The following is an 18,812-nucleotide window of genomic DNA, read 5'->3' as shown; positions in this document are numbered from 1 at the left end:
CTCTTTAAGGCCCAATAATAAACAAAAGCCCAATAACATTCTTTAGGCTCATAAATACTAGGCTCAATTTATTTCCCCTGACAGCTCTTTGGTTCATTTTTTAGACTCCCAACAGACAACTACTACAGTTAATGCTGACACAACTTTATTATTTTTTCTCTAAAAGATAGCAACAAAAAAAACCCAAAACCCTTTGTACACAAAATTCTACTTTGTCACCTCAAGGTATTCATATCTCTCTCTTTTTATTTTAATACTGTAATTCAAATGTGATTCAAGTTTCAGCTTTTACTTTTTGTGGGTATTTGTTTTCTTCAAATTATGCTTTATTTTGGTTATATTTGCAATATACATCAGCCTAAATTGTGTGTTATGTTTAAAGTTTTTATCTTTGAGTTTGAGGTTTTTATTTTTCTGGGTATTTGTTTTTTGAAATTATGGTTAATTTTGGCTACATTTGCAATAAACATCAACCTAAATTGTGTGTTATGTTTAAAGTTTTCATCTTTGAATTTGAGGATTATCTTTTTATGGGTGTCGGATTCTTGAAATTATGCTTAATTTTGGCTACAGTTGCAATAAACATCAGCTTAAATTGCATGTTATGTGTAAAGTTTCATCTTTGAGTTTGAGGGTTTAACTCTATAGATTTGTTTTGGATGAGACACTTTCTTTTTGCTGCATATATTTTTGTTGGTATTTGTTTCTTGAAATTATGCTTAATTTTGGCTACATTTGCAATAAACATTAGCCTAAATTGTGTGTTCTGTTTAAAGTTTTCATCTTTGAATTTGAGGGTTATCTTTTTCTGGGTATTTGTTTCTTGAAATTATTCTTAGTTATAACTACTTTTGCAATAAACATTAGCCTAAATTGTGTGTTATGTTTAAAGTTTTCATCTTTGAGTTTGAGGGTTTAACTGTATAGGTTTGTTTTGGATGAGACACTTGTTTTTTTCTTTTTAGTAATTCAAATGTGATTCAAGTTTCAGCTTTTTACTACTTATCCTTTTCTGGGTATTTGTTTACTTGAAATTATGTTTAATTTTGGCTACATTTGCAATAAAACATCAGCCTAAATTGTGTGGTATGTATAAAGTTTTGATCTTTGAGGAAAAGTGCAATCTGCTTTCATGCTGTTCGTCGTTTTTCAATAGGTTTCTTTGAAAACCTGCATACAATTTGTATATTTCTGAATTTACTTATTGAAATAAGGTTTGGATTTCTGAATGTTCCTGTTTTAATTTGAAAACATTCTCAGGTTACAGTTTCTCTGCAAAATTTCTCTAGAAATGACAGCACTTGCAGCTTCAAGCTTGCAAATAACGATAGCTAAGCCCTCCATACTCTGTACTAAAAGAATTTCCAGTGTCTGCTCAACAAAGTTTGGCGGTGAAACTAGAAAACTATCCTGTAACAGACTTGCCAGTAGTTGTCATGTTTCATCCATTCAACATTTTTGGCGCAGTTTCACATCTACGACTCTAAAGTTGCAGAAAGTTGTCACCAAGGCAAAATCAGAAGCTGATGATAGCAAGCCTTCCTCCGTGTTGCCGATTGATTTGAGAGGTTGGGTTCTTCTGAATTTCTGGTTTTCTTAAGCTTTTCTCCTGTGCACTTTAAGATCCCAAGGAATGAGCGGAAGAGATGGTGGATGTTGTCAACACATCTTCTTCCTCCCCCTTTTAAACTTGGGATTTCCCCTCATTGGCTGTACGAGTCAAGGAAAGCGAATATGTAATCTCAAGTAGAGAATCAAAGTTGGAAACATTTCCAGTGCAGAATGTCCTTCTAGAATTCCTATCTTCTTTGGGTTAGATTAAGTATATCGCATGATGAACTACTTCTGTGTTTGCAAACTGAAAGTAGCGTTTAGATATTAGAGGGGATCATGACTCATGTTAGAAACATTATCTGCCAAGGTGGAGCTTTGACAGCAGACACTGTAGTAGCATATTATTTGCTGCTGGAACTTGGACGATAGATGGAGTGTTTGACATAGTTGACAGGGATTGCAATCTCATTTGTGGCATCATTTACTTTTATGCTATGGCAGGGATCGCAATCTCATTTGTGGCATCATTACTTTTATGCTATGTTAATTTCTTTCAGCTCTTCTTTTAATGTGTTCAAATTTGGAATCTCTGTCTGTGCAGCCTTCTGCCTTTTGATAAAACCGTAAATGCTGTTTGCAGGTAAAAGGGCTTTTATAGCTGGTGTAGCTGATGATAATGGATATGGGTGGGCTATTGCTAAGTCCCTGGCTGCTGCAGGTGCCGAAATTCTAGTTGGAACCTGGGTGCCAGTAAGTGAAATTTACAATTCGTTGTGGTATCTCAGCTTGAAATCCCTGTATATCTGCAAACCTTCTGATGTTTTTGCATTTCTTTACAGGCCTTAAACATTTTTGAAACAAGTCTTCGACGTGGGAAGTTTGATGAATCTCGCGTGTTAGAGTCTAAACTCGTGCTTCTTTTGTACCGCTGCAAAAAAGGCTTTATGACTAACCTCTCACTAAATACATCTTTGTCAGTTTGCCCGATGGCTCTTTGATGGAGATTACAAAAGTATACCCCCTCGATGCTGTTTTTGATAGTCTTGAGGATGTACCTGAAGATGTAATTTCAAATCCTATGGTTGTGTAAAATTATTTATTGTGTTTCATTTGCATTATCCTAAAAGTGATTCTTTCTCACCATGCAGATAAAAACAAATAAGCGTTATGCTGGTTCTTCTAAGTGGACAGTTTCGGTACGTAGTTTTCCCCGTTTGCACTTCTTTGTGCATGCTGAACAAAATGAGTAACTGCAGAAAGTAAAATAAGTAAAGCATGCACCATGATCGTTCTTGAGGTACCCCTTTTATTGCTTGATTCTGCATACTGAAAGCAATTGAATGATGAATCAACCTTTCTTAAAAGTCCGTGTATCGATAGTATCTATCACATTTTCCTTGTGGTTGTGATCTTCAAATCCTGCTGTGCTTATACATGCATAAAGCAAATTACAGTTATCCACTTTTCTTATCTCTGTAGCTATTAACTTTTTTGTTTGTTTGTGTTGGCTATCATTTTAGGGCTGTAATAAGACGTTTTCATCTTCTTGATACTAATTTTTCGATCTCCGACATTTTTATCACTGTTGCATGCTTTCGACACCTGATTTCTCTTGTTTATAGGAAGTTGCAGAATCTGTGAAGGAGGATTTTGGCAGCATTGATATTCTTGTCCATTCCCTTGCTAATGGACCAGAGGTATCATCTTTTGAAATTATAAAACAGTGCTTCTTTATCGGCGATCTTTTTTCATGAAATCATTCAACCATTAGGTGACTAAACCTCTTTTGGAGACATCGAGGAGAGGATACCTTGCAGCAATATCAGCATCAAGTTATTCTTATGTATCTTTGCTAAAGCATTTCCTTCCAATTATGAAACCAGGCATGTATTTAGTTCCCCGTTTCATTTATGTTTATCCTTTCACTTCTTGCCCCTTGTTTGCCTATTTATTCAATTACGTAATTCCCCAAGATGTTCTATTTGAAACCAATAATGGTTTTATAACAGGTGGTTCTTCGATTTCTCTGACCTACATTGCGTCTGAGAGGATCATTCCAGGGTACACATTATTTTTTCCCTTTTCTGTTTTGTTGTTCGATAAGACATGAAATTTTAAATCTGTCCCTATGAGGAATCACTGGTTGAAATAGCTCATGCACAGATATGGAGGGGGAATGAGTTCTGCCAAAGCAGCACTTGAGAGTGACACCAGAGTGAGTTGTTCTATATTCTCTCTACCTGTCAAAAAAAGAAAATCAGACGAAAAGGCAAACGGTTTTCGCCCCTTGAATCTCTAATATCCGCCTCAATTATATTGCATCTAATCATTGTAAGGGATCATTCTAATGATGTAGGTACTTGCTTTTGAGGCCGGAAGAAAACAAAAAGTTAGGGTGAACACAATATCTGCGGGTATGTTGTCTGTTCATTGTTTGTTGGATTATCCTTATTTAATACTGTTAACTATAAATCATATTAAGGTATTTTATCCTGCAGGGATGATTGGATATATGATGGTTATTTTCCATTGTATAAACCCCATTTGTTATCATCTCGTACACCTATCGTCCTGTCAATAATTGTTTATCTAGTCAAACCGAACGTTTTCTCGTTTATGTTTGTCATCATATTGTGTGAGGTCTTTAATGCAATTTGAACTTGATATTGTTTTGTATGTTGAGATGCTTAGATTCTAGTTTCTACATGAAAACACCTTAACCAATAGAGTTCAAGAAGATTTTTTAATCTTGTGGTCTTAAACTAAAGATGTGTGTAATGTACCAAAATACCCTTTGAATCTTATGGTCTTAAACATGCCGTGTAGAATGTTGAAATAAAAGAGTTAACCAAATATAGAAAGAGGCATTGTTTCTAGAACAGTCTAAGAAGGAAAATAAAAACGGAAGACTATACAGTAATCTCGGAAGCCCACCAAGAATTGAAGTAACCAGTACTCCAGTATATAGTTCCAAGTCATTTTTTCGTGCATAATCTTTTATTGACGAGAGAAACATATCACTGTCTAGGCCCTTTACGAAGTCGAGCTGCAAAAGCAATTGGTTTCATAGATATGATGATTGACTACTCCATAGCCAACGCGCCTCTCCAGAAGGAGTTATCAGCAGGTAAAAATCATCCACACAAGTTATTTTTCACTAAAAATGTTTTCTTTACTGTCTCTTACCTTATCCTACTTGGCTGTTGTTAATATACCTTTCGGGGAAAAAACTTGTTGTAGATGAAGTAGGGAATACAGCTGCATTCCTAGCATCGCCACTCGCTTCAGCAATTACTGGTGCTGTTATATATGTTGACAATGGTTTGAATGCAATGGGTGTGGGAGTCGACAGTCCACTATTTAAAGACCTCAACATTCCCAAGAGCACGGAATAAAAGATATCGTGTGTTAGACGAATTTGTATTTGTGCTTCTTTGAACATTGTTATGGTCAGAGCCAAGAGTGGCTCGACCATCGGCTTTTGTGAAATCATCTACTGCTGTATGATTGGTATCTTTTTATAGAGTAAATAGTAGTGAGTTTCCAGTTATAATCTTCTTTCACTGTATGTTCCTCCCCATATTTGCTGAAATAGAAACCTTAACTCTCCTTCTCTTGTGTTAAGTTTGACAAGGTGTCAGCAAAATACTGTCGTCTTTTTAAAGAATCCCTTAGCAGCCCGTTGGAGGCTGAGACGAGAATGGGAGATGGTCCTCTATGCACAGAAAACAACACCGGCTCTATGAAGTTGAGTCTCAGTTTTTTTGTTGGCTTTCTCAATTCATCCATGAGTAATAACTCAAGGCGTGAAGCGAATACTTCTAGCTGTTTTGTTTGAAAACCCCCAAGCGAATACTTCTAGCTGTTTTGTTTGAAAACCCCCTCAGGCGCCCTGGACAAGAGCGGGGGATGGTCCTACACACATGCAACAGAAGCACCGGTTCTATGAAGTTAGAATCGAATCTATCTCTTGGCTTTCTCAGTTCGTTCATGAGTACTAATTCAAGGGCGTGAAGCAAGTAGGTGTCAAGCTACTTTGCCTACTTATTATGGTGGCTATATTTCTCTGTGAAAATGAACGAAAAGTGAGATGAGCGTGCCATTTTCAAAAGTATTGATACATAGCTTGTACCAATTTAAGATTTTGTGGACACATTGATGGGTCTTCGGTTCAAGTAAAGTATATAAAAAATCCATTATGAAGAACAAGTACAGTAGCGAAGAAGTTATGTTGAAAACAATGAAGACAACAGTATTGACAACAAATACTACGATATATGAAGGAAGCAAATAAAACAATAAGTAATACTAAAATCAAAGAATAATAACACTATTAACAAGAAAAATAGACAAAGCTCGAGTACCTTCTAATTTTTATCATACCAAAGAATTAAGGCTAGCAAAAATTGATCCTAAGACAGTTAGAACGTCTACAATTTCTTATGTACACCAAAATGGCCTATATATGGGACAGTTAAAAGGATAACTAGAATTATACTATGTTCATAGCCACTTCTTGTTCAGGCTCCTACCATTGCCAATGTTGGCATCAACAATTTCAGGTGAGTTATCGACATCTGAACCTTCGCGTAAAACCTTGTCATGGTTCCTTAACAATTTCCTGGCTCGAGTGATACGTAATCTGAGTTGAGAATCATCAACTGGAACCAGTTTATAAGCTTCAGTATAGACTGGATTCATCGATATGTCCTTGTTTGGTTTATTACGCTTCAGTGAAGACTGGACTCGCCGTTATGTCCCTGCTTGGCATCAACTCTTCTCCCTCTGGTACTGCTTTCTTCATCAGCTGTATGAACAATGCCATATGGTAAGTTCATCGAGTGCTTGTTTAACAAAGAAATCAAAATCCAGAATCTCGCGAATGCAATGTCATAAAACACATTAGGATCCTGTTAACTAGGTAGACGTTTGGACATAGATTTGATTGAAACTTGAAAATAGAGTTTTTGAAGTTGAAATTAAAATTGAAAAACAGTATGTGAAAGTTGAAGTATATATTTGGACATATATTTCACTTGAAAAAGGTTGGACGCTTCAGTAAACACCGAGATTATATCTGAAGACATAAATGAGGGTAAAATAGTCAAAACCCCCTCCTAAGTAATGTTTTCTTAAAAGACATGTAAAAGAGAAATACGACAAATAATTTGAGACAAACGGAGTATGATTTAGAGATTCCTTACCTCCCAATCAGCAAAATCCAATCTGAAGACAAAGTAGCTGTATTTAACTTCACCAGACTTAACTAAATAGGCAGCAGGACCATTCCTTGGAGCTGAAAAGAGAAGAACATTAGAAAAGGAAAAAACAATGCTATATGCGGAGTTCAGGGAAGAGTTAGAGCACAAGAGTCTATTGTACGCAACCTTACCCTGCATTTCTGCAAGAGGTTGTTTCCACAGCTCAAACATTGTCAACAAAGTATTTAGAGAGGTATCTTACTAAGAAAGTGAGATCCATTTTCATCCACGTCTATGACAACCCGTCCATCTTTCACTAGAAAAGATAGCACGAATAAATTCTCTATGCTTTGCGCGAAGGATTTTCTGTTCAGTACGATATTCTCAAGCTTAACTCTCTTCTTCTTCCTTAGAATCTGAAACATGGTTGATATGTTCTTGTCCGTGTCTGTTATCTCCTCTGCGTTAACATCAAGCTGTGATAGAGGCAGAATACGTAAATTGCATCATGTTGCAAAGCAATAGAAGCAAACAGATATACTGATAACTCCCGGCAGATGGCCAGTGGCCCAAAGAAACGAAAGAATCGGTTACGTTTCTGAACTATCAGTTTCTCGAGTTTCATACCTCAACTATCCATTCTTCTCTTTACCTACCTAAACTATCACACTTCCATGCAGAGTTGACCAAATATTTGATCTCAATGGACAACAGGCACATGTAGGCCAACTCAGCATCGAGGTGTGTTTTAATACAAAAGAAGTGATAGTTGAGGTATGAAGCTCGCGAAAAGGTAATAATTTAAGTAGGTGAATAAAACAATGAAACCACCAAGACGATAGTTAGAATCCGAGTTGGACATCAAGTAAGGGAATTTGCTAAATGCATTCACAAATCAGTATTACAAAACACACTCTATAACTCATGTATGAACACTTTTACAGCACAAAACATGAGAAAGAACATACCTCCTTTGGTTGAGCGCGCAAATACAACTTTGTGCGTGGTTTACGTGTATACTTACGTTGCTTAACTTCACGATCCATAGGTCCAATCCTTCAAAATAAAGCAACAAAGAAAGCACAGAAAAATGCTGATCATTACTGAAGCAAGAAAGTTTGCTAAAACGAAAACATACATGGTGTGGAAACCTCTTCCATTGCTAAAAATTGGTGAAACAGAACGCCCAATTTTCTTCCAACGTAATGTATCTGTATCCCGAGAGAGTCTTTTTGGACATCGCGATCCAAAGATTCCGAGCAAAGAGGAGATGAACATATTAGGTGTAATACCATCAGCAGAATGTGATCTAACAGAATACACCAAAGTTTTGGCAAGATCAAACAATGCCTTTGCATCTGCAACTTGCTCTCTTGGCTTTTTGACTAGCAATCAAACACAAAAATGAATAAAGTTAATATCTTTTGTCAGTTTAACGTCAAAATAAGCAAGTAAACAAACATTCAAAAACTTAAATTTTCATAGTAGATCATATAGGATATGACAATTCTTCAGTTTAGCGAGGACATGATCTTACATAGGAAGATATGAAGGTCGCAGATTAGTAGGTAGTTCAGTGTTGTCTCTTTGTAGTTCGGTTATTGCATTATTTTAATGTTGTTATTGTTCCACTTTTGTGTATGCTATGTCACTCGTTTGCTAGGCACTTGAGCCGAGAGTATTTCGGAAACAACCTTTCTGCCTTCATGAGTTAGGAGTTTGGGTTAGAGTATGATGTACCCAAACCTTACACCTACCTTTGTGAGGTAGAGACTAGAGAAGTTGTTTTCGATAGACACTTAGGTCAAAAGGAAAGATAAAAAATTACTATAAATCGACAACAACGTAACATGCCCATTGATGAGGTAGAATATATGCAGACCTTATCTTACACCTAAAGAGACTATTTTCGGCAGATACTCAACTCAAAGAAAGATTCAAGAAAAATATGATAACAAAATACAAAACCAATGAAGCAACAAATAGTAAAGCACGAAAAAATTTTACTACAACTGCAATAACTCTCAAGATTCTTTCTAACTCTTCAAGAAACTCCATAACTTCATGAAATATGCAACTTTAAGTTAAAACATTTTACTAGCACATATATATATATATACATCACAAAAAAAGAAACAAAGAAAAAAAAAGGGAAAAACAGGAAAAATACCTTTATTATGAGAGCTTTCAATTTCTTTCATAATTTCCTTAAACTTCTCAGAATTAACATTCCCAATATCATCTTTTCCCTCTGTATAGCACATCAAAAACCAAAAATAAAATAAAATCTTATTTACAAAATAATAATAATAATAAAAAGGATTCAGTATGTTCGAGGAAGTGTCGCACCCTAAATAACTTATCTTAATATAATCATTAATGATCGCTTTCACGACTCAAACACATGACATATAAGTCACACGCACAGTCGGAGACAACTTCAATTCATCTTTTTTTACAAAATATCCAGAAAAATAACACATAAAGCAAAAAAAACACACGAAAAATTACCACAAATACTATTTTGAATTGCAGAATATTTGCAACGACCCCCTCTTGTTTGAGATTTTGGTTGATCAGTTAAATCATTCAACTCAATTTTTGCCATTTTTTTCCTTTTTATTTTTTCGACTTTGAGTAAAATCAATGATGATCAACAATATATATATATATATATATATGTCTTCTTTTATAAGAGAGGAAAAATAATAATTAACTTATCGTTTCATTATTCCTGGTTGCGGAAGTTTGAGGTTGTTACCCTACTATTATCCTTATCCCGCATGTAATTGGAGTTTAGTATATCAAACTGTTGTTTATTTTTGTTAGTGTAGTAAAATTTTATATTATCAGAATATGTATTATACGTGTATCTGTTATAACACGTAAGATATTTATCTTCGTTAAAAGAATTGGACTATCATATATATGGGAAAATCAAGTACTTTGATGTTTACCCTATCATTATCTATACCGCGTGTAATAAGAGTTTTGTGCATTAGATTGTTCTTTATTTTGTTAGTGTGATAAAATTTTACATTATTAGGTCATGTATTATACAGTGTATCTGTTATAGCATTTAACTTATTTATCTTCAAGCATATATTAAAGTACAAAAATAGGAGTACGATATATATATGAAAATATCAAGCAATTGTATGTATAATTTTTCTTAGGTCAAAAAACAAAAGGAGTTGATTATCCTTATTTCGTGTGTAATGAAAGTTTAGTGTATCAGATTGTTCTTTGTTTTTGTTAGTGTAATAATATTTTATATTATTAGTACATTTAATTTACTATATAGTGTATTCAAATATGTACAGCTTTTTTAAAATTAAAAAATTGGAGTACGATATATGTGGAAAATCAAGTAATTTGACGTTTAATTTTTTTTTCTAGGTCAAAAAATAAAAGAACTTGATTATCCTTATCCCGTGTATAATGAGAGTTTGTGCATCAGATTGTTCTTTATTTTTGTTAGTGTAGTAAAATTTTATATTATTAGGACATGTACTATATATTGTATCTGTGCTAGCTCGTAACTTATTTATCTTCAAGTATACATAGCTTTTTTTTGAAATATAAAAATTGGAGTACAATATATATGAGAAAATCAAGTAATTTGATGTCTATGTTTTTTAGGTCAAAAAATAATTTTTTTTTTATTATCCTTATCCTGTGTAATGGGAGTTTTATGCATCAGATTATTCTTTATTTTTTTAGTGTGATAATATTTTATATTATTACGACATGTACTATATAGTGTATCTGTTATTGCACATAACTTATTTATCTTCAAGTATATCTAGTGTATCTGTTATATATGACAATATATTTATGATTCTAATTTTCTTTTTGTTGATAATCATTTTAATGATTTGCATTTACTTGATTTAGTACTTTTTTTTTTCTAATTTAAAGAGTAATTTATTATTTATATAACTTAGAATTTGAATTAAAACTAGGGATGATTATTGTTATACCCCAAAAGAAAAATTATTTATCATTGGATACCCAATTACTTTCATGCCCCAAAAAGGAGTTCGCGTGTCTCCTTGATACTATCAGAGTATATATATATATATTGTGCTGTTATCAAGGAGCAAAAAACAACTAATTACTAAATAAATAGTCCAATTAATTCTTGATATCATCAGAGTATATATATACTCTGAAGGTATCAAGGACACTTAAGCATTTTCAGAGTATATATATATATTATGAAAGTATCAAAAATTAATTGAGCAGTGTTTTTCTCTTCATGATACTATCAGAATATATATATACTCTGACAGTATCATGAAGTTCACACGAAACAGACATGGGCCTGGTCACGCGAAGGAGGGGCGGGGCAGTGCTATAATTACTTTGAATTTTTGGTTCAATCAGGATAAATAATTTGGGGTAGATCCAAATTAAGTAAATAGTTTACTCCCTTGATCTATTTTTTGTAGTTTTCCTTAAAACTATTACTTACTGAATTCGATCGTATCTGTAGATCGACTTCTAAATCTGTCCACCGAGTAACTTATTAATTTAAATCATTTATATATAAAACTCACTTAATCATATAATAACCATAATTTTTCTGATTAAAACCTCACATTCCTAAAGTTCTTTTCCATCTTTGCTTCATTATTAGCACGTCGTGCATCTAATTTAAGCAAAAATATCATAAACTTCTATCTTTTAATTAAAACTAATTTATCTCATAATTTATATCCGATGGGCAATAAAAGTTCTGCCTAGTGAATTTTCTGACGTAAACTATTTTTCAACTTTTTGTTGAACGGCATTTTAATATATTATACACTTTTTAAATTTTTTAAAATTACACAAAAATTCCATACTTGGTCAAACTAAATTACAACTAAGGAACCAATAAGGACTCATTCATATTTAATTAAAATGACTTTAACGAATATCGAATTTAGTTGGATTTTAATGTGAAAAAACGGACATTGAGGAAAACCAAAAAAAATAAAATAAAATTGCAACTAAGGGGATATAAAAGAAAACTCATAAAAGTAGCAAAGATTGATCCTTCTCCATTTTGTCATTTTCACCCCCCCAAAATTTAAAAATCCAATACTTATATCCCCTCCCAAGATTCTTCCCATTCATCCCCAAATCATCAAAAATGTCAAGAACTCCTACCATAGATTCTTGTACAGTGGAAACCAGTGATGGGGTCAAGCTCCATGCCACAATTTTCAAACCAAACCCATATGAAGATGAAGAAGAAGAAGCAGTAGGTGAAGAAATAAGCAAAAATAGCTCATGGGTTGTGGTTTTGGTTCATCCATATTCAATATTAGGTGGTCGTCAAAGTCTATTGAGAGGAATAGCAAGTGGGTTATCAAGAAAAGGGTATAAAGTTTTGACCTTTGATATGAGAGGTGTTGGAAGATCAACTGGGAGGCCTTCTATTACTGGTTTTAAGGAAATTGAGGATGTGGTAGCTGTTTGTAAATGGGCTTGTGAAAATCTATCTGTCAACAAGATTTTGTTGGTGGGTTCTTCTGCAGGTATTTGGAGTTTGATTTTTTAAAGATGTGTTTTTTGGGGGTTTCAAGATTATGGGGTTGTCTCTAAATTAAGCCTGTTTGATGTTTGATTCAATGGAACTTATCTAGTATTCCACAATTTAGAAGTTAGTGTAGTAGGTTAGTAGCTAGTTAAGTGTGGTCTCGCTTATCCTTCCATACTAGGTCGTAGTGTTACTCCTGTAGCGTCTTGTTCCTCGATTTCTATTATTATTTGCTGCTTCTTATACTTGGATTATCATATTTTTTGCTTTGTTTTGTTGTAGTTATGCTCTTTCATGCTTTCTATAATATTGTGCCATGACTGCTTCATTTATGTCATTTCCTTTTCCGAACAGCTTTGATCTGTTTTTCATCTAGCCAAGGGTCTATAGGAAGAAACCTCTCTTCTTCCAGGGTTGTGGTAAGGTTTGCGTACACCTACCCTCATACACCCCACTTTGTGGGAGTACACTGTGTATGTTGTTGTTGTATCCTTGTGTTATTCCAAACAAGGACTGTATTGTCTCAGTTCATTTAATGGTTAAATTGCACTGATAGTGTAAACTTTTTTGTATTTTTAGTGTCGATAGATGGTTTCCTGGTTCTTTGGAATGACGGGGTTGTCTCTATATTAAGCCTATTTAATGAATATGTTTGATGTTTGATTCAATGGCACTGATATAATATTGCCACAATTTAGAAGGATTTTCCAATTTTTCTGTGTCATTCTTGTGTTTTTCCAAATAAAGAGTGCATTCTGTTAGTTCATTTAATTGTAAGAGATTTACTGACTGTTTTAATTGTTAGCTAAATCCTCTAGTTTAGTGTAGTAGACAGCTAGATGCTTTGAGTTTGTTGGATTACAAGGATATATAAGTTGATTCCCATCATATAGTAAGTTAGTTCTTGAGTCGCATTTGATAGGAAACTGCTGCATGGTTTCAGTAGGGAAAGTAGATTTTTATCCTTTTCCTAGTGGCTTTTAAGATCAAAGATATTGTATCCTTCAGAGGTGGAACTAGGATTTGAAGATTATGTGTTCTGAACTTGCCACCGAACCCGTAGCTTGTTTAGGAAGAGGAAGAAGCAGTAGGAGAAGAAGGAAGTAACTAGAACTCATGAGTTGTGGTTTTGGTTCATCCATAATCAATATTAGGTGGTTGTCAAGGTCTATTTTTTTTTGAAACTGGTAATTTGTGGTTGCCGAGGTCTATTGAGAGGAATATCTTTTAGAAGTTTCTTGAACTTCTAAAGTTTAGATTTTTCTTTAGGAATTTATGTTATGTGCTCTGATTACACTATTAGGTTAAGTGGACCTATAATAGTAGGTAACTCTCTGAATCATGCTTGATATGGTAATCTTAAAATAGAGTTATAACAGAGTTATAACATGCTATAACCGGTTCAATTGCATTCATAGCTATGTTGCTTGTACTGTCCAAAAATGTTGCTGCAGCCATGTCGGATCCTCCAGATATGCACTACTTTTGGAGGATTCAACACACTCACGTTGCCATTTTGTAGAGTCCAAGCAACATAGACTGATAATGTAAATATTTTTGTATCATTAGTTTATATAGATGGTGTTTTTTGTTCTTTGGAATTATGGGGTTTGCCTCTAAGTTAGATTTCTGTTTGATTAGATGTTTTATGTTGATTCAATGGTCCAGACAGTGTATTCTGCAGTATAGAAGGATTTTCCAATATTTTCAGTGTGAGAATTACTGATATTATTCTGGTAGCTTTAATTGTTAGTTAAATCCTCTAGTTTAGTGTAGTTTCATATGAACAGCTAGTTGCGTTGATTTGTTGGTTTACAAGGATGTGTAAGTTGATTTTTATAAGTTAGATGCATATAAGTTTGCTCTTGAGCTGTTTTTGATAGGAATTATGGTTTCTGTAGTGGAGATAAATTTTCATCCTTTTCCTAGTGGCCCAAAGATGAAAGATATTGTAGCCTGTCGTTTGTTTGTGTTTTTTTGGCCTATGAAGGGAGTCCTTTCTTCATTTCAACATGTATGTTGCTTGCTGCTAATGGAATTCCTAGAAAGCTGCTTTTGTGGTTCTATGTTTTGTCTGTCTTTTCGCTATAAGCATATTGTCCACCGTTCCCTCTCTAGTCATTGCATGCTTCATTTGAATCATTTTCTCGCGACTCCCTAGCTGCTGCATGCTTTCTTCTAAATCAAGGAAACCGGAATATGAAGAAAGAAAGAAAGAAATACCCTTACTTCCCAAATAAAGGAAAAAAAGAAAGAAGACACCTGAAAAGACTTGAAGCTAACATTTTGAAATTTAGAGATCACACCTTCCTGATAAAGTTTCATATGGGCATCAAACATTTTTCTAGTTAATGCTTTGGTAGCAAAGCAGCCGATGACATCAATAAAATAATGGAGCTAGTCAAGATATTAAGTGTTTGAGTTGGTGTGGTTAAATTGATGAATCTAAACAAGATTTAATAGCTTATATTGGTAAGTACTCAAATATCAATGTCTTGCATTTACATGGATAAATGGGAGTTAAAGAAAAGAATGCACTGAAAGTAACCAGTTGGCTGCCAAAGTTTATAAGGCTGATAACCAGTGTTATCAAGTGCAAAAAGCGCAAAAAACTCTAAGGTTTGTTGGGGTTTTATACGCAAATAAAGCGCGGGCTTTAATGAAAAAAGGCACAAAGGGAGAAAAATGCAAATATGTATGTTTAGTCTAAGACTAATAATTATAAGCATGAATGGCAAATGTATGAAGAAAGAAACTGAAAAAAATTACAATCTCGTTTCAACGTTCTTTTTTTTATAGAGATTTCTGGTGAAAACTTCAATCTTGAAGCTGAAATAACAGTTGTTCAGTGATGCCTCTTCAGAAGAGGCTCATTGGCAAGGAAAAGTGTTTCTTAGAACCTTGATGACGACACTAAAGTGCACATTAAGCGAGGTGAAGCACTCAACATGTTTTGAGCATCACTTTAGGGCTTAAGCGCACCTTTGACAACACTGTTGATGACAAAACAAGGCCCCATGAGCAGGCTTCTGCTGCAATCCTTAGAAAACCTGTAGACTCGAACGGCTTAAGTTTTAAGTTGAGGACTATTCTTGGCATGCCTGATGTCGATGTTGTTAAAGATACTTGGCGTAGACTCTGGTCCCTCCACACCCTAGCTATAGTCAAGGGTCTGTATTTACTTTGTATGCTGGCTGAAAACTTAGATAGGTTAGCAAGATTCTGGTTTAGCTTAGGCAAGTACATTTCCATTATTTCTCCTTAAATAATTTCCTATTTTCAATATATGCTCAAGAAGGTTGCAACTTACTTACCGAGGACATGACTTTAGATAGGAGGTTGTGGAGGACACAAATTAGATCTCGCTTATCCTTCCATACTGGTAGTCGTAGTATTTCCCCCGTAGTTTCTTGTCCTTAATTTCTGTTACAATCTACGGGCTCTTGTACTTTGATTATCGCACGATTTTGTTGCAGTTATTGTCCTTTTTTTTTCAAAATGTTTTGTCATGCTTTCTGTAGTATTTTTCCACGACTTCTTCACTTTGTTATTTCTTTTTCGATCTTCTTTTGTATGCTCTTCCTTGAGCCAAGGGTCTATCGGAAACAACCTCTCTACCTCCCAAGGTTGGGGTAAGGTCATACACTCTACCCTCCGGCCTCCCCAGACCCTACTGGTAGGATTACACTAGGGATGTTGTTGTTGTTGTAAGGGTGAGAGCTCTATTTTGCAAGTACTTGGTGTCTTTAACATCCATCCATTATGCAAACATGAATTGCTGCTACTCAAGTTCCATAGTTGTTATTTTCTTTTGTTGCTACTTTCAATGACATAGGTGTTGGATGTTTCATTCTTTCTCTTCCTTGTCCATGAAAATCGATGCGGTGCTAAAGTAGTACACATTTAATCATGTAGAAATAATTGGATAAAACTGTTTTTTGCTCGGTGATGATGCATGCCTTTTTGCAATGTAATGGGTTGAGAACCATGAGGTCTCAGGTACAAATCCTAGTAGAGACAAAAAAAACACTTGATGATTTCTTCCCATATGTTCCAGCCTTGGTGGATAGAGTTACCTGGTATCTGTTGTTAGTGAGAGGTGACAGGTATCCCGCGGAATTAGTCGAGGTGCGCGAAAGTTGGCCCAGACACCAAGTTATTCGGGGAAAAAAACGATGCATGACTTTTCCTTTATGGAATAAGGGAGCTTTCTGAAGATCACTGCTCTCCCGTCCTTCCATATTTGTTTGTCTCAGTAATCTCCTCACTTTGAACATTCTCCACTGCCTTCTCTGAATAGTGAAATCAAGGTGAGTTGCCGCCTAAGTTTAAACATGTCTAGAACAAAAACTTTGGTCCTTTATGGTCTATTCAAGCCTGCCATGATGTATGACAACTTAAGTATATACAGTATGAGATTGAAAGTTATCTTTTTAAGTAATGGAAGAGGGAAAGAAGAATGTAGGAGAAGTAAGACCCCTTTTTTCAGGTTGAAACTTGATCAATTAGTTTAAGTGCTAGAAGTAGGAAGAGAACTTGAAGAGAGGGAGGAATAAATAAATAGGTTAAAGAGAGAGAAGTTAAGAGGCTACCTATCATTTTCACTTCCAAAAAATCCAGTTGAGCATTTAAAATGATAATTCATTCAGTTCTATTTATAAATTCTCCGATATATTTCCCCTTTGTCGTTAGTTTATTCCCTCCTACTCCTTCTCAATGGGTTGCGTGACTCATCTGAGTGCTTGTTGCATTGCTTTGGTAAGCAATAAAATCACGTCTCTCTATCATATTCTCCAATATACCATGTCAAATGCCATTTGAGTAGATTCCTAGTACTTATGCTTCTTCACAATACAAGCTACTTCTAAATCAATGAGAGAAGTTCCAAAGATTCTTTAGTAACATATGCAGTTGATTATTTTCTGGAACTTGCCGTGTTGACAAATACAACCAACTTGCACTGGCTAACAATTGTCGTATTATTTGTTGTTGCTACTTGTTCCCTTCTTAATTGGTTTCAATATGGCTTCTTGCAACTGTATTTGCTTTTCATACTTGAGGTAGTAGGGATAAGGTTTGCGTAAACTATATCCTCCCAGACCTCACGTTGTGGGACTACACTGGATATGTTGTTGTTGTTGTTATCTCATTATCGATATACATTTTTAACAGGTTCACCAATAGCAGGCTCTGCTGTAGATCAGGTTGAACAGATTGTGGGCTATGTAAGTATTGGTTACCCTTTTGGTTTATTGGCATCGATCCTCTTTGGGCGACATCACAAAAACATATTAAAGTCGCCTAAACCAAAGCTCTTCATCATGGGGACACAAGACGGATTCACCACTGTTAAACAACTGAACAACAAGCTTAGATCTGCAGCAGGACGTGTCGAGACTCATCTTATTGAAGGTATTGGCCACTTTGAGTTGGAAGGCCCTGCCTATGATTCCCAGATGGTAATTTTTATTGCAGAATTCATCAACTCTTTGTAGTCCTCAAGATGCTGGCGTTGCAGGGGAAGAATTTACGACATAATGTGATTCCCTACAAACGACATCCTATCTTCTACACGCAGTGTTGCAATTGGCAGTGTTAGGCAATATCATAAACTGGTGCTTTCTAGCTGGTCTCCAAATGACAAATGAGAAGGGTGGAGTTGGGGTTGATTTTGTGTGTGCGCTGGGGGGAGGGGGGGGGGGGGAGTTTGTGGAGACGAAATTCACTATATATGTACATATAATAAACTATGAAGTATGAACTTAGTGATAAGCGAATCTTGGCTGCCTCAGAGGGTGTTACTACTTTGATGATTCTAAGTTTTATATTTTAACTGGATTGTCATTTGACTCTGGATTAGGACTCCCATTATTGTCTTCTGTCAATCCGTTGTGTGTCAGCAACGATAGTGTATGTGCAACACGGTAAGCACTTATTCGCACTGGGTGTTTATGGTTGGCTTGTACTTGGGTGTGTTGGAAAAAAGGCACCGGCTGTTTTCTTACTCCTTTCGGACCGCCTTCAAGTGGAAAATAATAGAGAAATTTAAAGAGAATAACTACACAAAGATTTAACGTGAAAAACTCTCCAATTGGAGAAAAATCACGGACCACCCAGAAAAATATTCACTATATGAAAATTGTTACAATTATATAATATACAATATTTTGCTCACACACCCAAATACTTAAAATACTACACCTAAGAGATCTTCAAGAGAAAATTCTCTAAATCTCACATGTATTTCTCTAGATTTTTGTTGTTATGTGTTCATGGTGGAGATGCTTATTTATGGGCAATTTAGAGCCATGGTTGATACTTATGAACACATTTGTGCCACCATATCTATATTACTTTAAAAGCATGAACTTCCTAATTTTAAATGTTAAATTACTATTTTACCCTTTACACTAATTTAATGTGGTGACCCTTGCCCTACCCTACAACATCCCACTCTAACAGATCCTTAGCACGAATGGTCACTTCCTCCTTCACAAGCGTCGCCATCGTCCAACTACACCCAAACA

At 35.0% G+C, this 18,812-nt stretch overlaps 2 protein-coding genes and 1 pseudogene across 4 annotated transcripts; 2 read left to right on the top strand and 1 right to left on the bottom strand.

The window, feature by feature from the left end:
- Positions 1 to 98: 98 nt before the first annotated feature.
- On the top strand, positions 99 to 5,178 carry LOC129887781 (enoyl-[acyl-carrier-protein] reductase [NADH], chloroplastic-like). 3 transcript variants are annotated; one of them, XM_055963004.1, is made up of 13 exons: positions 99 to 225; positions 1,268 to 1,568; positions 2,195 to 2,304; positions 2,394 to 2,449; positions 2,533 to 2,617; positions 2,703 to 2,750; positions 3,177 to 3,251; positions 3,326 to 3,437; positions 3,564 to 3,615; positions 3,718 to 3,769; positions 3,911 to 3,968; positions 4,583 to 4,681; positions 4,795 to 5,178. In XM_055963004.1, the coding sequence occupies exons 2-13, from the start codon at positions 1,292 to 1,294 to the stop codon at positions 4,947 to 4,949; spliced, it is 1,179 nt and encodes a 392-aa protein (XP_055818979.1). In that variant the 5' UTR covers positions 99 to 225; positions 1,268 to 1,291; the 3' UTR covers positions 4,950 to 5,178. The 3 variants fall into 3 exon arrangements, with proteins under 3 accessions (XP_055818979.1, XP_055818977.1, XP_055818978.1); XM_055963002.1 differs by having other exon boundaries at positions 1,261 to 1,568; XM_055963003.1 differs by lacking the exon at positions 99 to 225 and adding an exon at positions 229 to 297 and having other exon boundaries at positions 1,261 to 1,568.
- A 730-nt stretch (positions 5,179 to 5,908) lies between these two features.
- On the bottom strand, positions 5,909 to 9,001 carry LOC129885168 (non-structural maintenance of chromosomes element 4 homolog A-like; annotated as a pseudogene).
- Positions 9,002 to 11,801: 2,800 nt separating this feature from the next.
- Positions 11,802 to 18,134, top strand: LOC129887780 (uncharacterized). The gene is made up of 2 exons (XM_055963001.1): positions 11,802 to 12,283; positions 17,458 to 18,134. Exons 1-2 carry the CDS (start codon positions 11,896 to 11,898, stop codon positions 17,778 to 17,780), a joined length of 711 nt encoding a protein of 236 aa, XP_055818976.1. The 5' UTR covers positions 11,802 to 11,895; the 3' UTR covers positions 17,781 to 18,134.
- The last annotated feature ends 678 nt before the right edge of the window (positions 18,135 to 18,812 follow it).

The sequence above is a fragment of the Solanum dulcamara genome, chromosome 4 (assembly GCF_947179165.1).
Source record: "Solanum dulcamara chromosome 4, daSolDulc1.2, whole genome shotgun sequence".
NCBI classification, from domain to species: domain Eukaryota; kingdom Viridiplantae; phylum Streptophyta; class Magnoliopsida; order Solanales; family Solanaceae; genus Solanum; species Solanum dulcamara.
Note: the sequence above shows the minus strand (reverse complement) of the source record. Positions and strands in the feature narration are given on the sequence as shown.